The 23,748-nt window shown below is 41.9% G+C and overlaps 2 protein-coding genes and 1 pseudogene across 4 annotated transcripts in view; 2 read left to right on the top strand and 1 right to left on the bottom strand.

The window, feature by feature from the left end:
• The window catches only part of Ctnna3 (catenin alpha 3), a 1,405,098-nt gene that overhangs the window by 835,328 nt on the left and 546,022 nt on the right, over window positions 1-23,748 (bottom strand). The window lies entirely within an intron of this gene.
• Lrrtm3 (leucine rich repeat transmembrane neuronal 3) overlaps window positions 1-23,748 on the top strand; it is a 172,170-nt gene that overhangs the window by 780 nt on the left and 147,642 nt on the right. Inside the window, exon 2 of the mRNA XM_048451591.3 lies at window positions 146-1,677. Coding sequence (XP_048307548.1) covers window positions 146-1,677 — 1,532 coding nt within the window. The remainder of the gene's footprint in view (window positions 1-145; window positions 1,678-23,748) is intronic.
• LOC148119153 (cytochrome c pseudogene) lies at window positions 18,866-19,161 on the top strand (annotated as a pseudogene).

Genomic DNA, 23,748 nt, shown 5'->3' with positions numbered 1-23,748 from the left:
ACTATCCTTAGGTAACTGCAAAGATGATATTTGGTGTTAAATGTTTACATTTCTGAATACGGAAATCGATGGCGAGTTTTGCTTGCTTTTTATTTAATGCGTTCCTTTTGGGGGGATAACTTTTCTAAGTTATTTTTATTTCCAGGTTTCAATGTAATTAGGCTACTGCGCGGATCAGCTGTAGCAGTGGTTCTGGCCCCCACTGTTTTACTGACAATGCTTTCTTCTGCTGAACGAGGATGCCCTAAGGGTTGTAGGTGCGAAGGCAAAATGGTCTACTGTGAATCTCAGAAACTGCAGGAGATCCCTTCAAGCATATCAGCCGGTTGCTTGGGCTTATCCCTTCGCTACAACAGCCTCCAAAAACTTAAGTATAATCAGTTCAAAGGGCTCAACCAGCTCACCTGGCTGTACCTTGACCATAACCATATCAGCAATATTGACGAGAATGCTTTCAATGGGATACGCAGGCTCAAAGAGTTGATTCTGAGCTCGAACAGAATCTCTTATTTTCTTAACAACACCTTCAGACCTGTGACCAATTTGCGGAACTTGGATCTGTCCTATAATCAGCTCCATTCTCTGGGATCTGAACAGTTCCGGGGCTTAAGGAAGCTGCTGAGTCTACACCTCCGCTCCAACTCCCTGAGAACCATCCCGGTGCGGATCTTCCAAGACTGTCGCAACCTGGAACTTCTGGACCTGGGGTATAACAGGATCCGAAGTTTAGCCAGGAACGTCTTTGCAGGCATGATCAGGCTCAAAGAACTTCACCTGGAGCACAATCAATTTTCCAAGCTCAACCTGGCACTTTTCCCAAGGTTGGTAAGCCTTCAGAACTTGTACATGCAGTGGAATAAAATCAGTGTCATAGGGCAAACCATGTCCTGGACTTGGAGTTCCCTACAGAGACTTGACCTATCGGGGAATGAGATCGAAGCCTTCAGCGGACCCAGTGTCTTCCAGTGCGTCCCCAACCTGCAGCGCCTCAACCTGGATTCCAACAAGCTCACATTTATTGGTCAAGAGATTCTGGATTCTTGGATCTCCCTCAATGACATCAGTCTGGCCGGGAATATATGGGAATGCAGCAGGAATATTTGTTCCCTGGTAAACTGGCTGAAAAGTTTTAAAGGGCTGAGAGAGAATACAATTATCTGCGCCAGTCCCAAAGAGCTGCAGGGGGTCAACGTGATCGACGCAGTGAAGAACTACAGCATCTGTGGCAAAAGCACCACCGAGAGGTTTGACCTAGCCAGGGCGCTCCCCAAGCCCACGTTTAAGCCCAAGCTCCCCAGACCGAAGCACGAGAGCAAGCCTCCACTGCCCCCCACGGTGGGAGCTACGGAACCCAGCCCAGAGACAGATGTGGACACGGAGCACATCTCCTTCCATAAGATCATAGCGGGCAGCGTTGCCCTTTTCCTGTCGGTGCTGGTCATCCTCTTGGTGATGTACGTGTCCTGGAAGCGGTACCCCGCCAGCATGAAGCAGCTGCAGCAGCGCTCCCTCATGCGAAGGCACCGGAAGAAGAAACGGCAATCGCTCAAGCAAATGACTCCCGGCACCCAGGAATTTTATGTAGATTATAAACCCACCAACACGGAGACCAGCGAGATGTTGCTGAACGGAACGGGACCCTGCACCTATAGCAAGTCAGGCTCCAGGGAATGTGAGGTATGAACCATTGTGATTTCCAAACAAAACAAATCAGAGAGAGAGGGAGCGCTCTTAAAAGCTGGGAAAATAAGTGGTGCTTTATTGAACTCTGCTGACTATCAAGGGAACACGGTGCCCCTCCCCCTCTCCCTCCCCCTCCCCCCTCACTGTTCTGGCAAGGGCCTTCCCTGTCTCTAAGAGTGTGTTCATAATACTGGGTCATTTTCCTTCCATAAATAATCAACTCATTGAAATTTAAACACCACAATCAATATGAAGCTGAAACTCTGGTTTAACACCATGCCTATTGGATGAGCCCCTTTTATGGATTTCATTAACATCACATTGGTTTCCAGAAAAAAACAAAACAAAAAACTTCTTTTCCTGTGTGATCCCCACATCTAATCTTATTCTCCACCTGGGAGTGACAAATCTTCAGCTTTGGGTGTTTTGCAGTTCATTGGCAAATCAGAGAGAGAGAGAGAGAGAGAGAGAGAGAGAGAGAGAGAGAGAGAAGGGATCCCAGGGCCTTGGAGGGGGTGGAATGAATCTGAGGAGAGGATTTACTGTAGCATGCAATAGAGACTGGGAATGAGAAACAATGCCTGTCTTTCAAAGAAAACCCCAGAAAACTATCCCAGAGGGTGGTGGATTAAAGCAGGTCCCTGGGCAGTTTCCAGGGGTTTGGGAATTACAAGGCAGGCACCAGGACAAGTGTCAAACGGTTAAAGCAGATGGCTGCAAAACACAAGGACAGTGAGTGCATGAAGTTTGAGACTGGCAGCTTTAGCTGCTATCCCCATCAAACTAAGGGACTCACTATCAATTTCCTCCAGCCTGTGTGTTCCCTAAACATGTTGATTGGTTACACAACCAGACCATTAGCTAGGCACTTCGGAGGTAGCAGTCTGACCACTGGAGAGGAAGGAGTTCAGAGATCAGGCTTGCTGATATAAAGCACCCTCTCACACGTGTGGCTGGGATCTTCCCGGGATGTCTCCTTGCAGTTTATTTCCTGAGACACCTCCCCCTCCCCCCGCCGTGTAGTTAATAGCATCCTGAGCTCTGTGCTGTCCAGTTCAGGGTCTGTGAGGCTGTCCTGTAGTGTCCTGTGATGTGTGCTACATACACCAGGCCCCTGATGACTGGCACTTCGTTCAGATGTCTGTACATCCTTCAGCAGCATCCCTGGAAAGGATGCTTCTGCTACCACCTTGATACAGGCTTACGATCACCCCTGGAGGGAGAAAAGATTGACACTGTGACAGTTTGTTTGTCTTTGCTGTGCTGTGGTTGACGTCGCTGTGCCCCTGTGTTCGTCTGTATTGTAACTCATCCGTCAGTACAGTTCTGTACAGAACCTGCCTGGCAGCCTGCAAGCTGCATGCATGTTTTTCTGTCATTGGTGAAAGTCTACTAACTGCAGCACGGATACCACACCCTCTGTATTTATGAGGTTTGGGAAAAATATATTTATTCTGTCACCCCCTTTTGTCCCCCCCCTCAGATGAACAGTTTTAGTCTGGGGGTAGACCATCATGATTTTCACATTAAGGATGGTTCACCATATGACCGGCCAAGCCTTATGTCTTTGACCATATCCCTATTATTTCAAAACAGTTGCTGCAAAATAATAATAGTTAATAATAATAATCATAGCAAAGAAAAAGTGAATGACTATTTCTTACTAGCATTTTTATAGAGTATGGAGGTCTTCCATAGGCTGGGAGGGAAAATCTAGACAAGTCAACATGAAATATAATAGCAAGTAAACCGGATTATTAAAACCATACTTCTATTAGCAATGAGGAAATGCAACATTTTAAGTGGATTTCTCCAGGTACTTTGAGGAAAAGTGCACTGAAAGCTCACGTTTACTTATGACTAACCACTGAGTATACATTTATTAATGACAAATGGCTACAGAGTCCCAGGGGATTAATAATCAAGTAGATCTTACAGTCTCATGAGCTGGGTGACCGAACTTACTGAGACGGTTGTCGTTGAAATTGTAATTTTACATTTTTTTTCATACTGTCAGTAAATTCATATTCCATCTAATTTTTTCCTTTGGTCAGCCTCATTTTTATCTGTACTATGAAGATGACTGTATTAATTAAATGCACTGTTGAAGTGGAAAAAAAAAAGCCCATTTCTATTCTTTGACTCGACCCTCTGCCTTATTTATCATGGGAAACAAACACATGTCAGTCAAGGCAAACTGACAGCGAGATATATTTCTAATTTTTTTTCAAATTATTAATGCTGTGATGGCACTAAGATATAAGAAACATGTTTGCTGTATGGAAAAGTATTCCTAAGATCCAACGCCACTTGGTGTGTAAGGCTGATGGTGGGATTAAATGAATGAGCAACATTTTGAACGCTGTGCATTTTAATGCCTCCCTTTACTTAGAGATTTACTGGCTGATAAGAAACCAAACGAAACGCCTTAGAAATGACATATCACATTTTGATTCAGGGCATGAAGTGACAAGGGAAAAAGTTTTAAACACATGTCTCTCCTTTGTAAAGGACTCTATTCCAGCTGTCACAATGCCCCGAGAACCCGTCTGTGGCGCCTCTGGTTAGAGAGCTGTTCCTATACCATTGTCACTTGAGAAAGCCAGCTGGTAAGCTGGTCAGAAGTTACTGTCTTGTGTCTGCCTGGTGGCACTTCCACACCATATACCACGTATTTATTTCCAGAAGTCTTTAAAATGTACTTCATATTGCAGAAGAATCATTGCTATTTACTTTTTTCTATTTTTTCTATTCCAAATTTACGTGAGCTGCCCAGTTTCCTTCTAAGAGGGGAAACCGACATGGGTGGCCTGACCTGTTGATCTGCGCCACGGAGGCCCATGGATGCAGAGGCGGGTCTCAGACCGTTATTGCTTCCTGGAAACAGAAGGCAAATGGAGTTCAGTCTTTGGAACTGAATGTCTGTGCTTTGTGATTTGTGCTTGCTTTTTCATTTGTTTATCAACCTCCCCACGCAAGGTGTGGAAGCAGCACAGAGGCTCTGAGAAAGAGACTTTTGCAATGTTATGCAAGATATATTCTTTTTAAATGACTTTTTACCTTCCAATGATGTTGACATGACATCTTCCCAAGGATTTTTCAACCTTTTTTTTTTTTTTTAACTTGGTTTGGTGAGTCAACTGCCTAACTATATGGTGGCAATGCTGATTTCTATAGAGTAGCACTGACCTCTAGTGGCTGACTCCAGTAACCACAATGGTTCAAACATTTTTCGGGATTTATTTTTTATTTTGTTTTGTTTTGCTTTTTTTTTCTTTTTTCTTTTGTGAACTTATTGGCAGCACAGGTTTCTCTGCTCTGTGCATCATACTTAATGTTAGCTTTCCTGTGAAGTATAATTATCATGCCTATTATCAAAGTTATGTATGCTTGCTTATTTTCTCGGTGATAACAGAAAGAATCAAACTGGTATTGAGAGCTGGAAATAAGTGCCCAAAGACACAAAACAAGCAGTAACGCAATAAAAAATAGATAAATGCTTTAAGCATGTGTATTCATCAATATTAGCCAACAAAGTCTTTGATAGCTTCTTTTAGAGTGTTATTATTGTTCATGGTCAGGAGGAAACAGGGTAACTTAGGCTGGGGAGACAGATGCCCATATTGATATCCAGAGACTCAGGATCGATTCCTGCTGGTCAGTAGATATGGCAGGCTATATCCAGAGAGGGAGGCCTCCTCTCGGGCACGAGAACTGCTCTCCAGTTTGTTGACCATGTCAGTGACCTGTGCTTCGTCCCCGGGGCTTTCTCCCTCCTCCTTCCTCCCTCCTTTGCAGCTAGCTAAACAGTGGTGCTATTAGGTTCTCTGACAAGGATGGCACAGTCTAAGAGGCGATGATTCATGGATAATGAAATTATGCTCTCCTTCTGGGGAAGAAGAATGCAGCGTCACATTCACAGCTTTGGCAGGGGATGTTGGGATGCTGTAGGTGCTCGGAGTGTCTCTTCCTTTGACATTTACCAATATGAGAACACAAATTGCTTACTTAAAATGTGGATTAGGCAAGCATCGGATAGGAGTCCTAGCCCAATGCACTGAAGGCAGAATGAGCTCCGTGTACAACAAATGAGAACTGAGTCACGAGAGATGAAAATTTCAAAGCCAAGAGTTTCTTTTCTTCTTTTTATTTTTCTCAGGGTTCTAATTAGGATCCAGAGCTGTAGCTAACACTGGACACCTTACTGTCTTTGTATTCTCCTTGCTACATATGTTAAAAACAAGGGGCATTTAGGGCAAACCCTGGCTGGAAGAATGCTACCAGCAAATTTGAAAAACAAACATCATAAAAGAAACAGAATACCTGTATATTAAATAGTGTGTGGTAAATGGCTCATAAACATTAACCAAACACCATCACCCTATACAGACAAGTGAAAGTCACCATCTCTTTAGCCATAGGAGTCAAATAAACTGGACCTGAATTTTACTCAGCCTCCAAAATCATTGGCGGTTCTGGATAATTGGATAGACTGTGATAAGAATACTACAAAAAAGAAATTAAAGCTAATTGTATTTCACATGGGGAAAAGATATCACAGCTGTGCATGACAGAATAGAAAGTCTAGAAATTAAGACCTAGTTCCATTTTCTCTGACATTTGCTAGGTCAACTCAGGTCAACATTTCTCAACTTTGCAAAATCGGAAGACGCCCACACACAGACTGGCTTGCACTAATGACTGCTCACGGTTTGGGGAAAAGTGAATGTCAAAAGTTCTTTTTCTCAATGATTCCTGTCTGTTTGTTTGTTTCTTTGTTTTTGAAACATCGCTCGGTGAGATGTTCTGCTGTGTTTTATTGTTGTTCTATGTTTGGTGCAGGTCAAAAAGTAAAAGAACGTTGAATCAAGGAATCTAGAACTTATACCTTTGACTCCCACAAACATGTAATTCAACATGAAGAATCCACAAACATGAAGATTCTTCATGTTGAATTACTTTATATCCATCTCAGGGAATAAAAGAAAAGCTATGTTTTTTATCAATAATCATATTATGTAGATAGATAGATAGGTAGATGTGATATATATAATTAACATAGAAATATAAACCCGAGGACACTGAGTCAAAAACTTACCAAACTCAATCACAATTTGATCTGCATCTTTAGTCAGGCCAGAGGCTTTCCTCATCGAGTCTGCTTGCCTCCCGCCCCACCCCCAACACACAACATCACTGAGTCTGTTGACTTGGTACTGACAAATCCACTAATGTGGCGAGATGGCCCACTTCTGAGCCATGCTGGGACAGCCCGTGGGCTCTACAAGATCAGTACCTATGGCCACATGGGCCACAGACGCTGACATCCTGGTCTCCGTCCCATTCAACCTGACAGAAGCTTTGAACCCTAGAGCCAGGACCGCTTTACCTTTGCTAGTAACTATGACCATTGGAAACCAAGACACTTTTTTAAAAGGAGGTATATGGCTAGATTTCTTTTATTATTTTTCATTCTGCAAATTAAGTAATTGATCAAAGAAAGGCCACAATTCCAATTGCTCTGCACCATCTGTGGCTGGTCATTTCAAGTATGTGGTTAGTGAATGTGATTCCCAAACTCTTACCATTCAAGTTAACATGAACTCTTTCTTTGCTAGTTGAGTTCCTGTGACATGTCTAGGGAGCAGAGAGAAATTTAAGAAATGTGAGCTGGCTTCCTTTCCTAGAGTGGCAGGTGAACGTTCCTGGGTTAGCGCTCCAGATCTTGCGAAGAGCACCCCGGGAACAGAAACAAAGGGATGACGAGGTTACAGCAGAAGATCAAGCAGAGAGCGTCTGTCTCTGTTAGAACTACCACCTAAAGGCGGGGATTCTGTGAGCAATATGGCCTATCTCAGGGGAAACAGAGACCATTCTGTCTGTCCTCCCCAGCAACTTCTGCAATAGAAATCAATCACTTCCTGAGAATTCTCTGTGTTTTCTTATTATTTTCCGGGGTCCCCCCAAGGACACTCTCTGCTTTTGTCTCTCACTCTTAGCTTGCTGCCCCCTTTGTGTGAAAGAGCCCACTGTTCTGCCATCACGTGCACACAAAACGTGGTTTCGGTATATAAATCGTTCTCCTGAAGAGAGCACCGGTTATCCAGTAGAAGATGCATTTACCTTAAATGTTACATAAATCATTAACTATTACATAAATGAAAGCCAAATGGCCCTTCCCTCCTTCTATACACCCTGCTAAACACCTCTCCAGTACTTTCTGATTTCAGTGGAAGAAAAGTGAGAGGATACAGTAGAATTACTAGCCTCAAAAACACTGAAGCTCTTTGCCTACCCAAGCAACTAACTCAAAACCAGGAATAAAGGACTTTAGGTGTGGAAGGCACCAGCTGTATTTCATCAGCTAACAGCATCAATAACCAGAATTTTGTTTTCTTAGGAAGGAAAAGTGGGGTTTTGGCCTTGCATATTGAACAATAAAGCAACTTCTACATACATTCAGTAAAGGCAATTTCTGCCAAGGATTCATTATTTCTTCTATTTTCCCATCAAAAAGCATAGGGCTTTGTTTAACTATAAATCCTTACTCAGCGTTCTTGTTGCTGCAGTTTATTGGCCAACTGGGAAGACCCGTCTGGCAGTGGGTGTGGGAAGCTAAATATTAACATCCTGTGGATTTTGTGGCTCCATCTGACTGTTTCACTTACTGTTTTCCTTGCCATTAATATTGATCTCTCGCACGTTCTGTTTCTACCTGGTATGCCATTAATCAGAATGTCAGCAAGAGCGTTAAAGAGACCTGCATATATTCTACGCTATTGGATAACGGCAGTAGGCTTAAAGACTCATAGAGATGATAGGATTACAGCAGCGAAAGCTACACTCCAACAGTGATAATAGGCGCAACACGAACAATGCTCTTTGAGGTCAGTGTTGATCTAGGGAAAGGCTTTGTCCATCTTGCACAAAAATTTAAAGTGCAAAGTATGACTGTTTGTTTGCGTTCTGCCTTACGCCCTTTGGGAGTCAAAGCAACATCCGTAACTTGGGAATTAAATAGAGCATTTTTTAAATGTGTGCTATGGCAGAAGCCATATTGTAAATGTATTTTGTCATCCAACAAGCTTGTCATTTGGTAGAAGATGATGCTAAAAGTCCATCTCATATAAATCTATGTTAAACTTGTTCTACTTTATAGATTTTCCTTATGGTAACCCCCATCCCATTCAAGCAGGGCATTATAACCCAAGTTATACACCTTCACTTCTCCTCAGTACGTGATTTCCAGGGACTTGCACATGGTCTTTCTGACTGCTAACTAAATGTTCATCTGCCAATCTTGCATTCTTCCCAGCCTCTGGCGTTCACTCCGTCCTATGCGCGTAATGAAAGGGCAGCGTGCACTTAGTCCTTTTATTATTTTTTATAGGGAGGATTGAGTAGTAAAATGTAAAATTCTACATATACTTTTATGGGCTCGACTCTGCCCATTTTTATGGTCTAATACACGCTGATGTGTGGGGTCTTTATTAGTTTATACTAAAATGCAAAGCCATCAGGGTAGCTGTAAATTAAAAAGGAAAGTTCTTGGCAGATTTTTATTCTAGTCTACAGACTCTCATCATATATACTTCACTTCAAACATAACCCCAGTGAAGGGCATTCTGGATCTAACCCTCTTAATGGCTGACTTGGCCTCCATGGTTGTCACTGGATCCTGCACCTGAGTCTCACGTTCCTCCTCCTTCCCACTTTAGAGAGGTTTCTGTTGTTTTGTCTGTGTCACGGCTGGAATATTCGAGAGCCTGGGCTCTTCTCTCTGTGCAGCCTAGAGTCAGGTGTGGCATACTTGCCCTCTGTCCTCTAGACTGCCCATGAGTTTCTCTATTTAGAAAGATCAGCTGCGTCATCTTCGCTGAAATCCCTCCCCCAGGTGGTCCACGTGCCTGACTAAATGTCTCGTCCCAGATCCGGAGCAAATATGCCATCCAAGGATCCAAAACGATGAACTCCTGTCTTAGCTAAAGGTAGGAAGGTGTGTACCAAGAGTAGACATGAGCAGGATGACTAAGGAAAGGATTGAGGAAGATGCTTTATGGAGGAAATGGGTTTACAAACATTCCTTTTCAATCATCCTTCAGAGATGCCTCCACCTGTTTTGTCAACTAGAAAACCCAAGGATAAATTTTCAGTCCTTACCCATTAAGCCATGTTTGAGAAATTCACTCATTGGATTACCATGCTATGCCTTCCCTCCACCCCACCCCCTCCCTGAAGAGGCAGCTTGGAACACAGGCTACTGAGCCTTCAACAGCTCCTTTGAAATTCTGTTCTGACACATAATAACTAAGTGGCTTTGACTTTCAGCTTCTTTGTTTAAAAATATGTATACAAAGATAAAAACCATCATGGGACAGTTGCAGAAGGGCCAAAAGTCAGCATGTTTTTCAAAATATGTTTACGTGCTTTTTTTCTACTGTGCATCATGTATTACTTTATTGGATAATCAAAAGATAGTACTCCCGGATGATTAAAAAAAAAAAAAAGCCCAGCACAGACTTGACACATAATCGGGACTCCCTCCTTTAATATCTAAGCACACTCGGGCAGTTTAATAGTCATATCCCTACATAGTTTTAACTGGAATGATATTTCCTTTAAACTCAAAACTCTCCACTTTCATGTTGCAACCCCCCCCCCACACACACACACACAAGCTGGTTCTTGAAGCATCGTGTGCTTTGCTACCTCTGTGCTCCTGCTCATGGGCTGCACATTCCTCTGTGAGAAACGCCTTTCCTCCTTCTCAGGTCCCCAGTCATCTCAGCTTTCTTAGGACACAGCCAACTTCTTACTCCACACCCCTTCCTGTCTCACTGTGCCCTCTTTTCTATACTTTAAACCTATGACAGAAACCATGTCACAGACTGCTAGCGTTCTTAAAGTGCTTGTAAACATTCTAAGCAAACAGGTCTTCCCTTTTCTTAATTCTTGCAATGTTCATTGGTGCAGATTTTTCTGGCCATTGTGCTAAAGCACTGTTACAAACAACTCAGAACAAATACCAGTTCTTTGGAAGCCTAATTGCTTCAGTATTATAATTATTTCATATATAATAAACACAGATGTACGATATATTATATTCTATAATATATCTATAATATATCCTATTCTGCTGCATATAATATTCCATTTTATCACTGGGACAATTTCAAAAGTTACTCTTTAAAGTAGAGCATAGGCAATTACGCTCAGTTGTAAAACTGTTCCTGTAATGGGAACGATCAGAGAGTGGCTTTTTCTTAAGATAGTTCTCAGGACTTTGATCCTTTTCCACAGCATTTGAGAGTGAAAAGCAGCTTTTAAAAAACCCGAGGAATAATATTTTATTTTAATTACTCCACTTTGTTTTAGTGGAGACAGGGTTCCTGCCTTCTCTTGGACCACCTGTTCCTGGAGCATGTGGTGCACGTCCTCTGGTCTTGAGTTTAGATGGCTCCTTATCTAGGTCTTTGTGTAGCTCCTGCTTTGGGCGCATTCTGAGTCCTCACCACTCTTCCCATTCAAAGAGGGAGCCCTACCCTCTCCCCAGGGGCTAGGCTGCAGGGCCTCAACTCTCTGATCACACCTGTTTCCAAAGAACTATACAGTTGGAGGCACCAGACCTCACAGACCTGTGGTGGTACCCATCATTGTCTTCATCTCAGAAAAAAAAAGTCAATCGCACAGAAAGCATGCCAATCACATGGGACCCAAGGCCTGCACATGGCTTCATCCTCTCCATTCCAACCATCCCTGACTCCCTCCTGAACATCTTCTTTCTCACCTCCACATAGGTGCTTTCCTGCTTGTCTCTCCATCCAACCCTTATTTGTAATCTTGTCTACACAACTCAAACACGGACCTTTAGATCCTAATAAAAGGGAAACAGCAACAATGTTTAAACTCTTAGAAAACCAATAATTAAAATGATACAGTCTAATAATTTACTGAAATAGAGAGCAAAAGATTCTATTTGTATTCAAGATCTTTGAGGCCCTAAATGAAAAACTGTAATTTTGTAAATTGCAGCTTAATTCAGAGTAGAAACTACATTCTCCCTATTCTGTGTTAAGCCATATTTGAGTTATGGCTTGTAAGACAGGGTAGACATAGAGCCTATTATTTTCCATGTGAGGTGATGCTCAGGGTTGGCACTGTGGTAAAAGTTGCCACCAACAGAACAGATGGATCTTAGGGACACTTTGAGACATCTGTAATGGGAAGGCGGTAATGAAACCTCTTCTTCATAAACATGTATGGCCGTAAAAATCTCCAAGATCCCCACAGCGTGTTTTCTTGTTGTCTACCTGTAATTCCAAGCTAACCTAATTTTAAATCTTCCAATACGAGCTTCACTCTGCCTGTCTTGTCCTGTCCATTCGAAGGTTCCAGTACAATCACCTCATCCCTTTAAATCCATGTTCCTGTTGTTTCAGACAGTCCCAGTGTCTACATTATTATTGTGTTCAATTCTTACAAACTTTTACAACCATGTTAAAGAAGAGGAAGCATAGAAATGGTTGGGTTTTTTAACCATTTTTATTTTCAGTAATAAACTATTCTGGGACTAACTCAGTCAGGTAGAGGGCCCCTGAGCAGCCTGAGTGCATGTAAAACATTGTTCTAGATTTTGCGTTAATCTCCTCAATTTAACAATTTTGTATGAAATATCTGAAAGCAATATAAGGAAAGAAGCAGGTGCTTAACTAACCTGTAGACAGTCATAGAGGCAAGAAATATTCTGGAAACACTCAGCAGTTTTCTAGGGGAGGCCATCAAATAATATCCCAGCGATGAGATCTGTACACACATCTTTAACCACAACTATCTCCTCATAGTCAACTCAGTCTTAAGATATAACAATACACTGTGCAAAAATAAAGAGTGGTTAAATGATTCTCATTTTGTTGGCTGAGCTCACCGTGGCCTGCTGATGGGTTTAAGGAATGGGAAGAAGCCCTGTCTGATCTCCCATTCCATTTTCAATTGTTCCCAAGTGAAGATGCCATCTTTGGGGACATGACAGGACATCTTGGGCCTCTAACTGTTGCTGCGTGTCCCAGGGATAACATGAAAGCTACCACAGCAATGTTTTAGCACCAAATGCTGTAAGGAATGCAACCAAACTTGCTCCTGGGTTTTAGAGTTCGCTAAACCTTCTCCACCTGCAATTTAAGGGGAAAAGGAGAGAAAACAAAAAAGTCCCGAACTCTTCACAAGCATGGAGGAAAGACCGTTTAAGAAAAAGAAGTCCTCTGTGTGTGCGGGGAGGTGCTTCACGAGGCAGACAGCTACACCACAGTGGAGACATTCCCTCAGCTGATTCAGTTCATTAAAATGCACAGTTACAACGGGCTTCCTTAGAGCCCGCAGCTGAATGGCCGGAGTTCCCATTTTACTCCAATGTCACCCAGAACGTGATGAGGCAAACAGACTGCCCCAACGCAATTCAGCCCACTAAAACCCCAGCACTGGAAACACCAAATGTGTTTCTCAGGCACATTTTAAAAGATGCTAACATGATTTATGACAAAAGGGGAGAAGTCATTTGCAGGCAGGCACCAGCAGGAGAATATCCTAGCTTGCTCTCGGGGTAGTTTTATGTACGATTCACAGATAAATCCGAAGGGTGGGGGTCCACTCTGAATGCAAGGATCCTCACCTCTTTACTTCCACATGTATGGAATTTGAATCTGATAACCAGCCTCCATCGGCTGCGGGGATTTATGAGTGCTATGGGAACTCAAAGGCCACAAAAGCGATTTGTCAAATAAACTGCAGAACACAGTATCAGTCTGCAAGGCTCATTTGCAGACCTCAAGATGAGCCGGGGAGGAGGGGGATGCCAACAGCTGCAGCCTTGACTGCCCTGGCCGTGCCAGCCAGAATTCAAGCTGAGTGAGTCAGAGCATGGCTCAAAGAGGGGGCTGGCGAGGGAAATCAAGAGGGGGAAAAAAATTAAAAAGACAGAAGTGGTTTTTATATGCAAGTGCTTCTGAAATCAACCCATCGGTATTTGCAGAGTCACTGTCGCACAGACGAGACCTGTAGACATTTAAAGATGCACGGATCAAATCACCGCATGGAAGGCTTGCTTTTATTCCCTGGTGTTGCAGAGAGCTTTGGGTTTGGTTACGCTAATGACACGGTACGGCAACTGTTTGGTCATCTGGAAGATACCACTTCACCACCCAAGACAGTTCTGAAGATAAACAGAGACAAAGTTAGCGCGTGGGCTCAGCAGGCGCTAAGTGAAACCTTTGCCCGCTCTCGCCGGGTGTTTACACAGAACAGCAAGCTGGTTTGAGTGGCGAGGCTGAAGGCCTGATCTAAACACTTAGTTGCCAGTTCAGCAATCTGCCGTGATGACTAAATGCCCCTGGGGTTCGCGGATCAGTCATCACCTCCAGCCTGAGAGGTGTCTTCCCACAACTTGAGAGCGCCCTGCAAACGCACGTTAATAGATTTCTTAATCTGTGGTAGTTTTGCTTAGCACCAAAGAAAGACTCTAAAGCGGATGTGGTTTCTACTCAAACGCAGTTAATAGATTTCTTAATCTGTGGTAGTTTTGCTTAGCACCAAAGAAAGACTCTAAAGCGGATGTGGTTTCTACTCAACGGTACCATCTCCATTTAATCATTTAATCAGCATCACTGGAGAACTTCCTCCCTCTGTTATCCTTCTGACCCCCTGCCCCGTAGAGCTTCCTCCTCACGCTGTCTTTTTCTGCACCCCAAACTCACTGTTCTTTCTACTAACATAAGTGAAATGGCTGGGAGAATTTACCACCTAGTTGACAATTTTTAAATTACATTTGTGTGTGTGTGTGTGTGTGTGTGTGTGTGTGTGTGTGTGTGTGTGTATCCATGCACATGTGTATATATGTGGAGGTCAGAGGACAGTTTACAGTAATCAGTTCTCTCCTTCCATCTTGTCAGTTCCCAGGATCACACCCAGGTTGCTGTGTCTGTCAGCAAGCACCTTTTGTTAATGCCAGCAAGTACTGAATCATCTCCTCGGCCCTTTAAAAGTAAATGATTGCAGTTGATTTCTGCCATAAAACCAATGTAGGCATTTTGCGGGACACATCATAATATTAATATTTAGAATTTGAAACTCGGTGTGAGATGATGATTGTATTATCAAGAGCAAACTCTCCAAAGGTGTCTACAGTGCTTAGTGTTAATTGTTATCTTGACGATTGGGAATCATCTGAGAGATGGGCCTTTCCTTACCGGTGGGAGAGTTACATTGATTGCCTTAGTTGGGTGAGACGGCTCACCCAGTGTGGGAGCACCATTCCCTATCTGGGACCCTGGAGTGTAGAAATGAAATAGGCCCTAAGCAGCATCATACATACATCCTCTTCTGTGTCTTCATTAAAGACATGCTGTGACAAGTTCCTTCATGTGTCTACTTCCATTCCACAACAGACTGTCTTGAACTGTGATCTAAAATAAACCCTCAGTCCCTTGAGTTGTTTTTGTTACAGTACATGCCATAGCGGAAAAAAAAAAAAAACTAAGGCACAATGCAAATGAATTCCCCCCTTCTATATGCCAGCAGAGGCATGGAATTTCATTTCTCCTCAAGGCAAATAAATATAACAGAGGTCAAAGAATATTTGAAACTTGGAACCCAAGCTGCTAGACAAAGTCCTGGAGTTATTTGGCTATTTGAAAATTCATGTCATCAAGCAGCGCCAAGCTCCCTTTTCTACAGAGAGAAAGCTGATGTGTGCCCTGCAGCGGAGACATAGAACTAACTAATTCTTATTCAAGACTCAGAGAAGAACAGAGATGAGAAGAGCTACAAGAGGTCCTAAACAGCACAAGATCTGTGAATTGGTATATCCGTAATACAGATCTCAGAGAGCTGTTATGTGGATTCATTAGTTAATTAGTTACTTAATGGCTTTGAAGTGTTAAGTCTTATTAGATGTTTCTTTACACTTTAGCACATGTGTGAGAGAAATTATTCTGAAATTAGAAACTGACTATACCATTCAAGCATATTGAATCTGTCCACGGTAATCTTCAGTGGTCTTTCTCATTCTGAGTATATTTTTTCCCAGACATCTCCTAGGAAAGCCTGTCTAGACCTCAACCCTCTTGCATCTAGTTTTCAGTACTGGCATTAGCTTTCAGTTTACACTCAGCATAGCCTTGACCAGTCCTAAAGAGAGAGATGCTATCTAACAATAATGCAGCATCAAGTGACTTTAACTTAAAACATAGTGTGAGTGCAGCTTCGTACATCCGGGGATAAGGAATATTCTGCTGGGTAAATCTGAGAGGAATCAGGAAAGAGAAGTTTCCCTTCCATTGCTAGGATAAAATACCTAGTCAGAAAGGCTCCATTTGGCCTACAGTTCCAGGTTATAGTCAGCCATTGAGAAAAGTCAGCTGCTAGTAGCGTTCCATCCACAGTCAAGGGCACACAGTAATGACCTAATGTATACGTGGTAGTGCTCAGCTCCTCTCTTCTTTACATCCAGTCCAGGGCCTACAAGGTGAACCGGCGCCACCCATATTTAATATGGTTCTTCCCTCTTCATTTAACACAATTCAAGAAATCCCCTCGCAGGTCTGTCCGTGGGTCACCCCAATCTAGCCAATTCCTTTTTGAGCCTCCTTTCCCCGACTAGTTCTAGAGTTAGTCAAACCAACGGTCAAAACCAAACAACCATCTCTGGAAACAACTGAAACCCAAAGGTGACAATGTTCCTCTTTGGCAATAGTAATCAGCTTGTCTCCTCGTGGTGGGAAGTTGAGAAATGGTAACAGAGGCATCACCCGCTTATTGATGTTCTAATTTGTGGGAGGCGTGACTATAGCCTATAAAAGAGAAGGGCACACTTACTTTTCATGCACTGTTTGGTAGATAACTGAGCACAATGGTGTTTCCTGTCCCTGGGGCAAGAAACAACCTTTCCATGATCCTCAGCCCTTGGGTTTCCAGCTACTGCCTCATCTCAAGGGGACGATGAGTTTCAGTTTTTTATAGAAACAGAATTCTAAAGCAGCACCCTTGTATGACTCCAAACCTCTTCCTGGCTCAACATTATGTTTTTATAGATACTGGTGAGAGAAGATGTAGAACTATATACTTATTTCTTATCTCTTTCTCTTCCCCCTCCTCCCTATCTACCCATATGCCACAAAATTAATCACTTTCTTATTCAAAGAAATATTCTTATTCACTATGCTGCTGTTGCTGTCTGCACTACTACATTTATATATGTAGATAAACATCCTAGCTTATGTATTTCACAGCATGGGGAACTCAGGAATTACAAGAGACAAATTCCTTTGGTTTTATTCATCCTTTTACACTAGTAAATAGGATGTGATCGAAGAATACATTTTCCCCACAATCTGGCTATGTACAGTCTACTTTAAGGAAAACACTGGGCTAATTTTTTTAAATATGTTTTAAATTTAGACTTCTTCTTCTTTTTCCATCCTCAAATTCTTCACCTGGGTTAATCTGCCCCGCACAGTTCTTTGTGTCAGGCCTTAAACTTTTAGAAAAGGTAGTCCTATTCTAAGGGCCGGATATTTTTTTAAAAATCAGGTAAAGCACTTCCCGCGAAGTGTTAATGCCTAAATCGTTAGTTCGCCAAGGCCCAGCCCCAGGACAGCACGTTACACAGAGAACCAATTACTCTCTGATTACTCTCTAATGAGGCCCCTTGTAGAGCTGTCTTTATTGATGTGCTATGAGGTCCCTCTACACCAAAGGACTCTAAGGAACAGATCCCTAACATTCAAGGCTTTCTTTACAATTAGAGGAATATGAAATTATTTTATGATGTCACAAAATATTCCTTGTATAAGGACCAATAGAGAAAAAGAGTCCTACTTCTAAATAACTTTATCATGATTTTTCATGCAGGTGATCTTGCCCTTCAGTCTCCTCTTGCCCCGCTCCCTGCCTCCCTATTAAAGATGTTAAGCATAATCAGACATAAACAATCTTAGTAAGTGTTTAGTACCTTAAAATTTGTAGTCTGGGTCTATTTTCCTCACTCTTGGTTTCATCTGCTTTTTTTTTTCTTCGAAGTTTTTTTAAATTGATTTTTATTGAGCTCTACATTTTTCTCTGCTCCCCTCCCTGCCTCTCACCTCCCCCATTAACCCTCCCCCAAGTTCCCCATGTTCCCAATTTACTCAATTTTTTCTACTTCCCATGTAGATTAGATCTATGTAAGTCTCTCTTAGTGTCCTCACTGTGGTCTAAATTCTCTGGGATTGTGGTTTGTAGGCTGGTTTTCTTTGCTTTATGTTTAAAAACCACCTATGAGTAAGTACATGTGATAATTGTCTTTCTGTGTCTGGGTTACCTCACTCAAAATAATGTTTTCTAACTCCATCCATTTGCCTGCAAAATTCAAAATGTCCTTATTTTTTCTGCTGTGTAGTACTCCATTGTGTAAATGTACCACATTTTCCTTATCCATTCTTCAGTCAAGGGGCATTTAGGTTGTTTCCAGTTCTGGCTATGACAAACAAAGCTGCTATAAACATAGTTGAGCACATGTCCTTGTGGCATGATTGAGCATCCTTTGGATATATACTCAAAAGTGGTATTACTGGGTCTTGAGGAAGGTTGTTTCCTAATTTTCTGAGAAATTGCCACACTGACATCCAAAGGGATTGTACCAGCTTGCAGTCCCACCAGCAATGCAGAAGTGTTTCCTTTATCCTACAATTTCTCCAGCATAACTTGTCATCAGTGTTTTTGATCTTGGCCATTTTTACAGGTGTAAGATGGAATCTCAGAGTTGTTTTGATTTGCATTTCTCTGATGACTAAGGATGTTGAACATTTCCTTAAGTGTCTTTCAGCCATTTTAGATTCCTCTGTTGAAAGTTCTCTGTTTAGGTCTGTATTCCACCTACAGGATGGAAAAAGATCTTCACTAATCCTACATCAGACAGAGGTCTGTTCTCCAAAATATACAAAGGACTCAAGAAATTGGTCACCAAAAGATCACATAATCCAATAAAAAAAATGGAGTACAGATCATCTGCTTTCTCTTATCTTTTCTGTTAAACTATCCTTACCTTAAGGAAAAGTCTCAGTGGCCCAGCATGTCCTTGGCTAAAAATCCAGAAGTGCATCTTTGGGTCTGAGTTGTAGAATTAGTGGTGTTGAGTAGGAGCAAGTGAATTAAAATGGGTAATGTTGAGAAAGACAAGAAGATTTTTGTTCAGAGGTGTGCCTAGTGCCACACTGTAGAAAAGGGAGACAAGCATAAGACTGGACCAAATCTCTAGGTCTGTTTAGGCAGAAGACAAGGCACTGGATTCTTTTACACAGACACCAACAAGAGTAAAGGTGTCACCTGGAAAGGAGATACCTTGAGGCAGTATTTGTAGAATCCCAGGAAGAACATCCTTGGAACAACAACAAAACGATCTTCAGCAAAATTAAAAAGGAAGAAAGGGCAGACCTAACAGCTTATCTTTAAAAGACTATTAATGAGTAATATCACTGCCTTATTTATTATGAAGCAAATGTGTCATGGCTTTTAATGTGTACCATAATATAATTCATACACCAGAATTCAGATCGTGAACAGTGAACAATGTTTTTGTTAGACAGTTCTGATTGAAGCAAAATCGACTTGTAGTAAAGTGGATATGATCTTTTTTAATAACAAAAAATGGTCCTAAAGAATTTAGGCAGGATATGGACTGATTCAATAAAATATCCTATCTTTTAAAGAAGTATCTCTGTCACTGTCATTAGGTCGAGCCACCAAACAGACGTCTTGTCATAGATATGGGTTCTTACACAGTTGTTGAACTGCGGGCTATGGCTTGCAGAACTGATGGCCTAGGCCTTAACTCTTTGCATGGAGTATATTATCTCGATAAGAGAATGATGTAAGAGCACTCTGTGGGACAGTGCCTCAGAGAAAGTCTTTAAAAAAAACATACTTAATGTATTGCCAAAGATATATTTTATTAAGCAAAGTGGACAGAAAGAAAGACTGTCCAGCAAATGGCAGATCAAGGACAGAGCGGGATGTCAGCATAGTGTGTGTTTTCGAGAAAAGAGAAAGCTCACTGAGTTTGTGTCATGTCACTTTGTGAATATAGACCTATTCTTGTTTTCCTAGGCCCTCAATTAGAGTTCTACTGAGGAAAAGTTAATTAATGCATTATTTACCTATTTTTTGTGAAAATTTCATACATCATGGCTCCTTTCTGATAGTTCTGTCTACAGGAAGAATGCCATCTAAGAATAGAGGGGTTCCACCCTTTCCTGCTAATACATATAAAACAGTCACCTAACTGCATGAAGGTAGAAATACCAAGTATTAGTAATCAACTAACTGTCTTCATTCTGACAGTCCATCTTACTATTTATTTAAGCACACTAATTCTCAGAAACCCTGTGATGATTCATAAATCCTCCTGCAAAGCCATCTAGTCATATAGTGGAATGTCCAATTCCATGAAATCCCTGGGAGTATGTATCAAGAGTGTCTCTGAATGAAGCTCTGCATTACATTTTAGATCAAAGCAGCAATCACAATTCAGATGCATTAAAGTCATGACTCTTTAGTTTTGCTACTAAAGCTACTTGACTGACACTGAGAAAAGTGAGAAAAGCTGATTAAATTTGTTATCGATGATTAAGATAAACATTTATTATCCTCATGATTATAAGTATAACATTATGTAGTTAGCCTCATATGTTTTTGTTTATTAAATTTATCTCATGAGGTTGGAGAATGACAAAGTAGTTAAAATGCCCAATGCTCTTGCAGAGGACCCAGGCTCAGTTCTCAGCACTCATACTGTTTGACTTACAACCAGTAATAAGTTCAGCTCCGTGTATTTGCATCGTCAAATCTAAAATACACACATTGAGAAACTGCTACTGGGAGAACTCCATGGCAACCATTCCCTTAAGAAAAACTCTGAAAACAAATATCAAAACTAAGATCTATCATATTGACAATTGAGTTCAGCCCAGACGGTCATGATAAACCTACTAAAACACTGTGTGTATTTCAAATGCTTCTACTACAGAAAACTTGAAGTCAGTCTGCTTATACTTGGTGAAATGACAGCAGACTCATGCTAGCAAGTTCCAGATTGGCGAGACCTGTGTGTCCAGTGTATACACAGATCCATATTTGCCTCAAATGCTCCATAGTCCTAACAATGCATTCCAATAGGAATGCATAGTATTTAAAATACAAAATGTAAAAGCATTTTACAAGAGCTCTGGGTGGTTCAGAATCATGGGAGCAAAGTCAGGCGGCAAGGTGGGTTCAGTCCAGTGACTCAGTTCCTCCTGAGTGACCCTCTGATACCCTGGTAATCCAACAATACCCCAAGCATCCACTATTTGCCTTCTGCCAGTCTATCTCCAACTTACACATTCTTCATTTACTTAAAAAATTCCCTTTTGCCCAGTGCATTTTATGTTTTTCTGACCAAATTTTGTGCTTTTATGAGCAATTTTCTGGCTAGTCTTGTTGGAAGTATTTCTTCTTTCCACCTCAATTGCCATTGTACATTACTACCATTTTATTTCTATCTCCAACATCATTTTCTAAAACTCTTGCTATATTTTCTTCTATGCACTTATTATCTGCATTACTGAGGAATTTTACAGAGGAGAAATGCCTTATCCATATTTTTCTCTATCTCAAACATGGTCTCATATCCATTCTGAGTGGCATACTATGCTTGAGGTACTGTGAGAAAAGTTTTTCTGGACACATTCCTCACCACATCTTTTGATAAATGCAAAAGAGTAAACTGAGGCACAGAAGTTTCCAGTTATAGACTCAAGATCATAGAGCTCTAAATGCAGAAGGGATGGAATAAGCAAGAGTCTCCTGTTCCAGAAGCCCTGCATTGCCTGCCCCGTGCCACTAATCATTAAATATAGTATTTGAAGTTTTTGGAATGCAGTATTTCCCCTGTGCATTGAGAATCTTTCATGCCATAGCAGTAAGGCTCTATAGGACGGAAAAAGGCGGGGAAACTGGGTGTATATGGAGAAACTCATCTTAACTGTCCTAACAAAGCTGGACGTTCAGCAGAGTCCATCTTCAGGTCCGGTCCTTAAACCACAGTGAACCTTGATCTTAAATGGACAGAGGTCACTGCAGGGAATCAACTGGGCCCCTAAAGAACCTGTTTTCTTGCCCCCACCTTCCCGGTCCATGGCATTCTGTAGCTCAGAGCAATACAGGAGGCAAGTCCATTCTTCCCAGCCTGCTGAGCCCAGTCCCCTGCTCCTGGTGTTTCTAATCACAGGACAGGTACAGAAATAACTTCAGCCCCCAGTGGAGGGCTGCACAGTGGCTGCCATACAGCTACAAAGAGACAGAGGCTCCAAAGTGAAAGGAATATTTATATAATTGGAACTAGGGAAGAGACACAGCCTCCCACACCTCAGAGTTCTGAGGCTTTGAAAAGAGACAGATGTCACTTAAAAAAAAAAAAACAACGAAACTACAGAGACACTACCTTCCAGCAGCTCATAAGGAAGTACATGAGAGTCTTACGTATTATCTCCAGCAACCCGGAGGTAAATAGTTTCTGAGATCCAAGTATAGATGGGTGCTTAGCGTACACACAGTGTTTTCCATTTGATAGCAAGGTCTAGAGAAGTTCTGTGTTGCACAGGGTAACTGAGCACAGCCTCAGTGGCCAGAGTCGCAATTTCTCTGCTTCCCTGCTCTCTCTCTGTGGCTATTTAATTGCTTTCTTGTATTGCAGTTTATCTTTTTGTCATATTGCTTGGTTCTTGAGGGTTACATTGTGTAGAGTCAGGTTTGATCTGGTAACCAATGTAAGAGGATTTATTTTCAATGCAGAGAGTTCCTTCCAGGGAGCACATATCTCCTACTCCCTGCTCTGCACCAAATTAGTTGTTCTTGTAGCTACAACATAGAGAAGAGCCATGACCAGTGAAATGAGAACTTTCCAGCAAGGACACAGCTAGACACAGTTGTTTCTCTGGCTGGTTGTGGCTGGCTCAGCCCTCCTCTTCCCCAAGGTCAGACGCTTCTCTTTATGAAATCTCTGAGTCTCTTGATAATATGTGAGTTATCAAATCCTCTGGCTCAAAATTATGATATGTAAGAGTTCGGGATAGATTGCGCACTCATTCAAGCCCAATACCCATTCATTCAATGTGCATTTTAAACCAAAATAGAAGAAACTCTCTCGAGGTGAACTATCTCATACATCACCCAGTCATTCATAAATGATGGGACAGTGTCATCTTACTCTCTGGTGGGAATGTCCTCAATAGGGCTGGAAAGATAGCTCGTTGGATTAAGAGTGGGGAGAATAGGTTGTACATGTCTGTTACACAAGCATGAGGTCCTGAGCTTGGATCCCAGCTCCAACATTAGAAAGTCAGGAGTAGTCCCACAGGTGCCTGTAACCCCAAGGCAGTGGGGAGCAAGGACAAGAGGACTGATGATGCTTGCTGGCCACTAGTTTAGCTTCAGGTTCAGTGAGAGACCTTGTCTTGGGGGAACATGGAAGATAGCAATGCAGCTGGACACTAAATGTCCTTTGGTCTCTACATACAAATGCACACATACCTGTATACACATGTGCTAATATACCACACATACTACACACACACACACACACACCTTATTCATATACATGTGTACATAAACAAAAGAGATTATAAGGAGAACGAAATGGCATCGGTTAATGTTTACTACCTAGCAATCAATTAATAAACATTATTGAGTAGTTTGTTGTTAAAGTGTTTATGATATGCATGACCAAAAGATGTTAATGTAAGCTTAATATAAAAATGATGAAGATAAAGCTGGGTAGTGGTGGTCCATGCCTTTAATTTCAGCACTCAGGAGGCAGAGACAGGTGGATCTCTGTGAGTCTGAGGTCAGCCTTGTCTAAAGAAGCTAGTTCCAGGACAAAGCTACAGAGAAATCCTGTCTCGAAAAACCAGAAGAACCAGAAGAGGGAGGAGGAGGAGGAGGAAAAAAAGAAGAATATGAAGAAGAAGAAGAAGAAGAAGAAGAAGAAGAAGAAGAAGAAGA

This window comes from Myodes glareolus, chromosome 18, assembly GCF_982192425.1.
Source record: "Myodes glareolus chromosome 18, mMyoGla1.1, whole genome shotgun sequence".
In the NCBI taxonomy this organism is placed as follows: domain Eukaryota; kingdom Metazoa; phylum Chordata; class Mammalia; order Rodentia; family Cricetidae; genus Myodes; species Myodes glareolus.
This window is presented reverse-complemented; position numbering and strand designations above follow the sequence as displayed.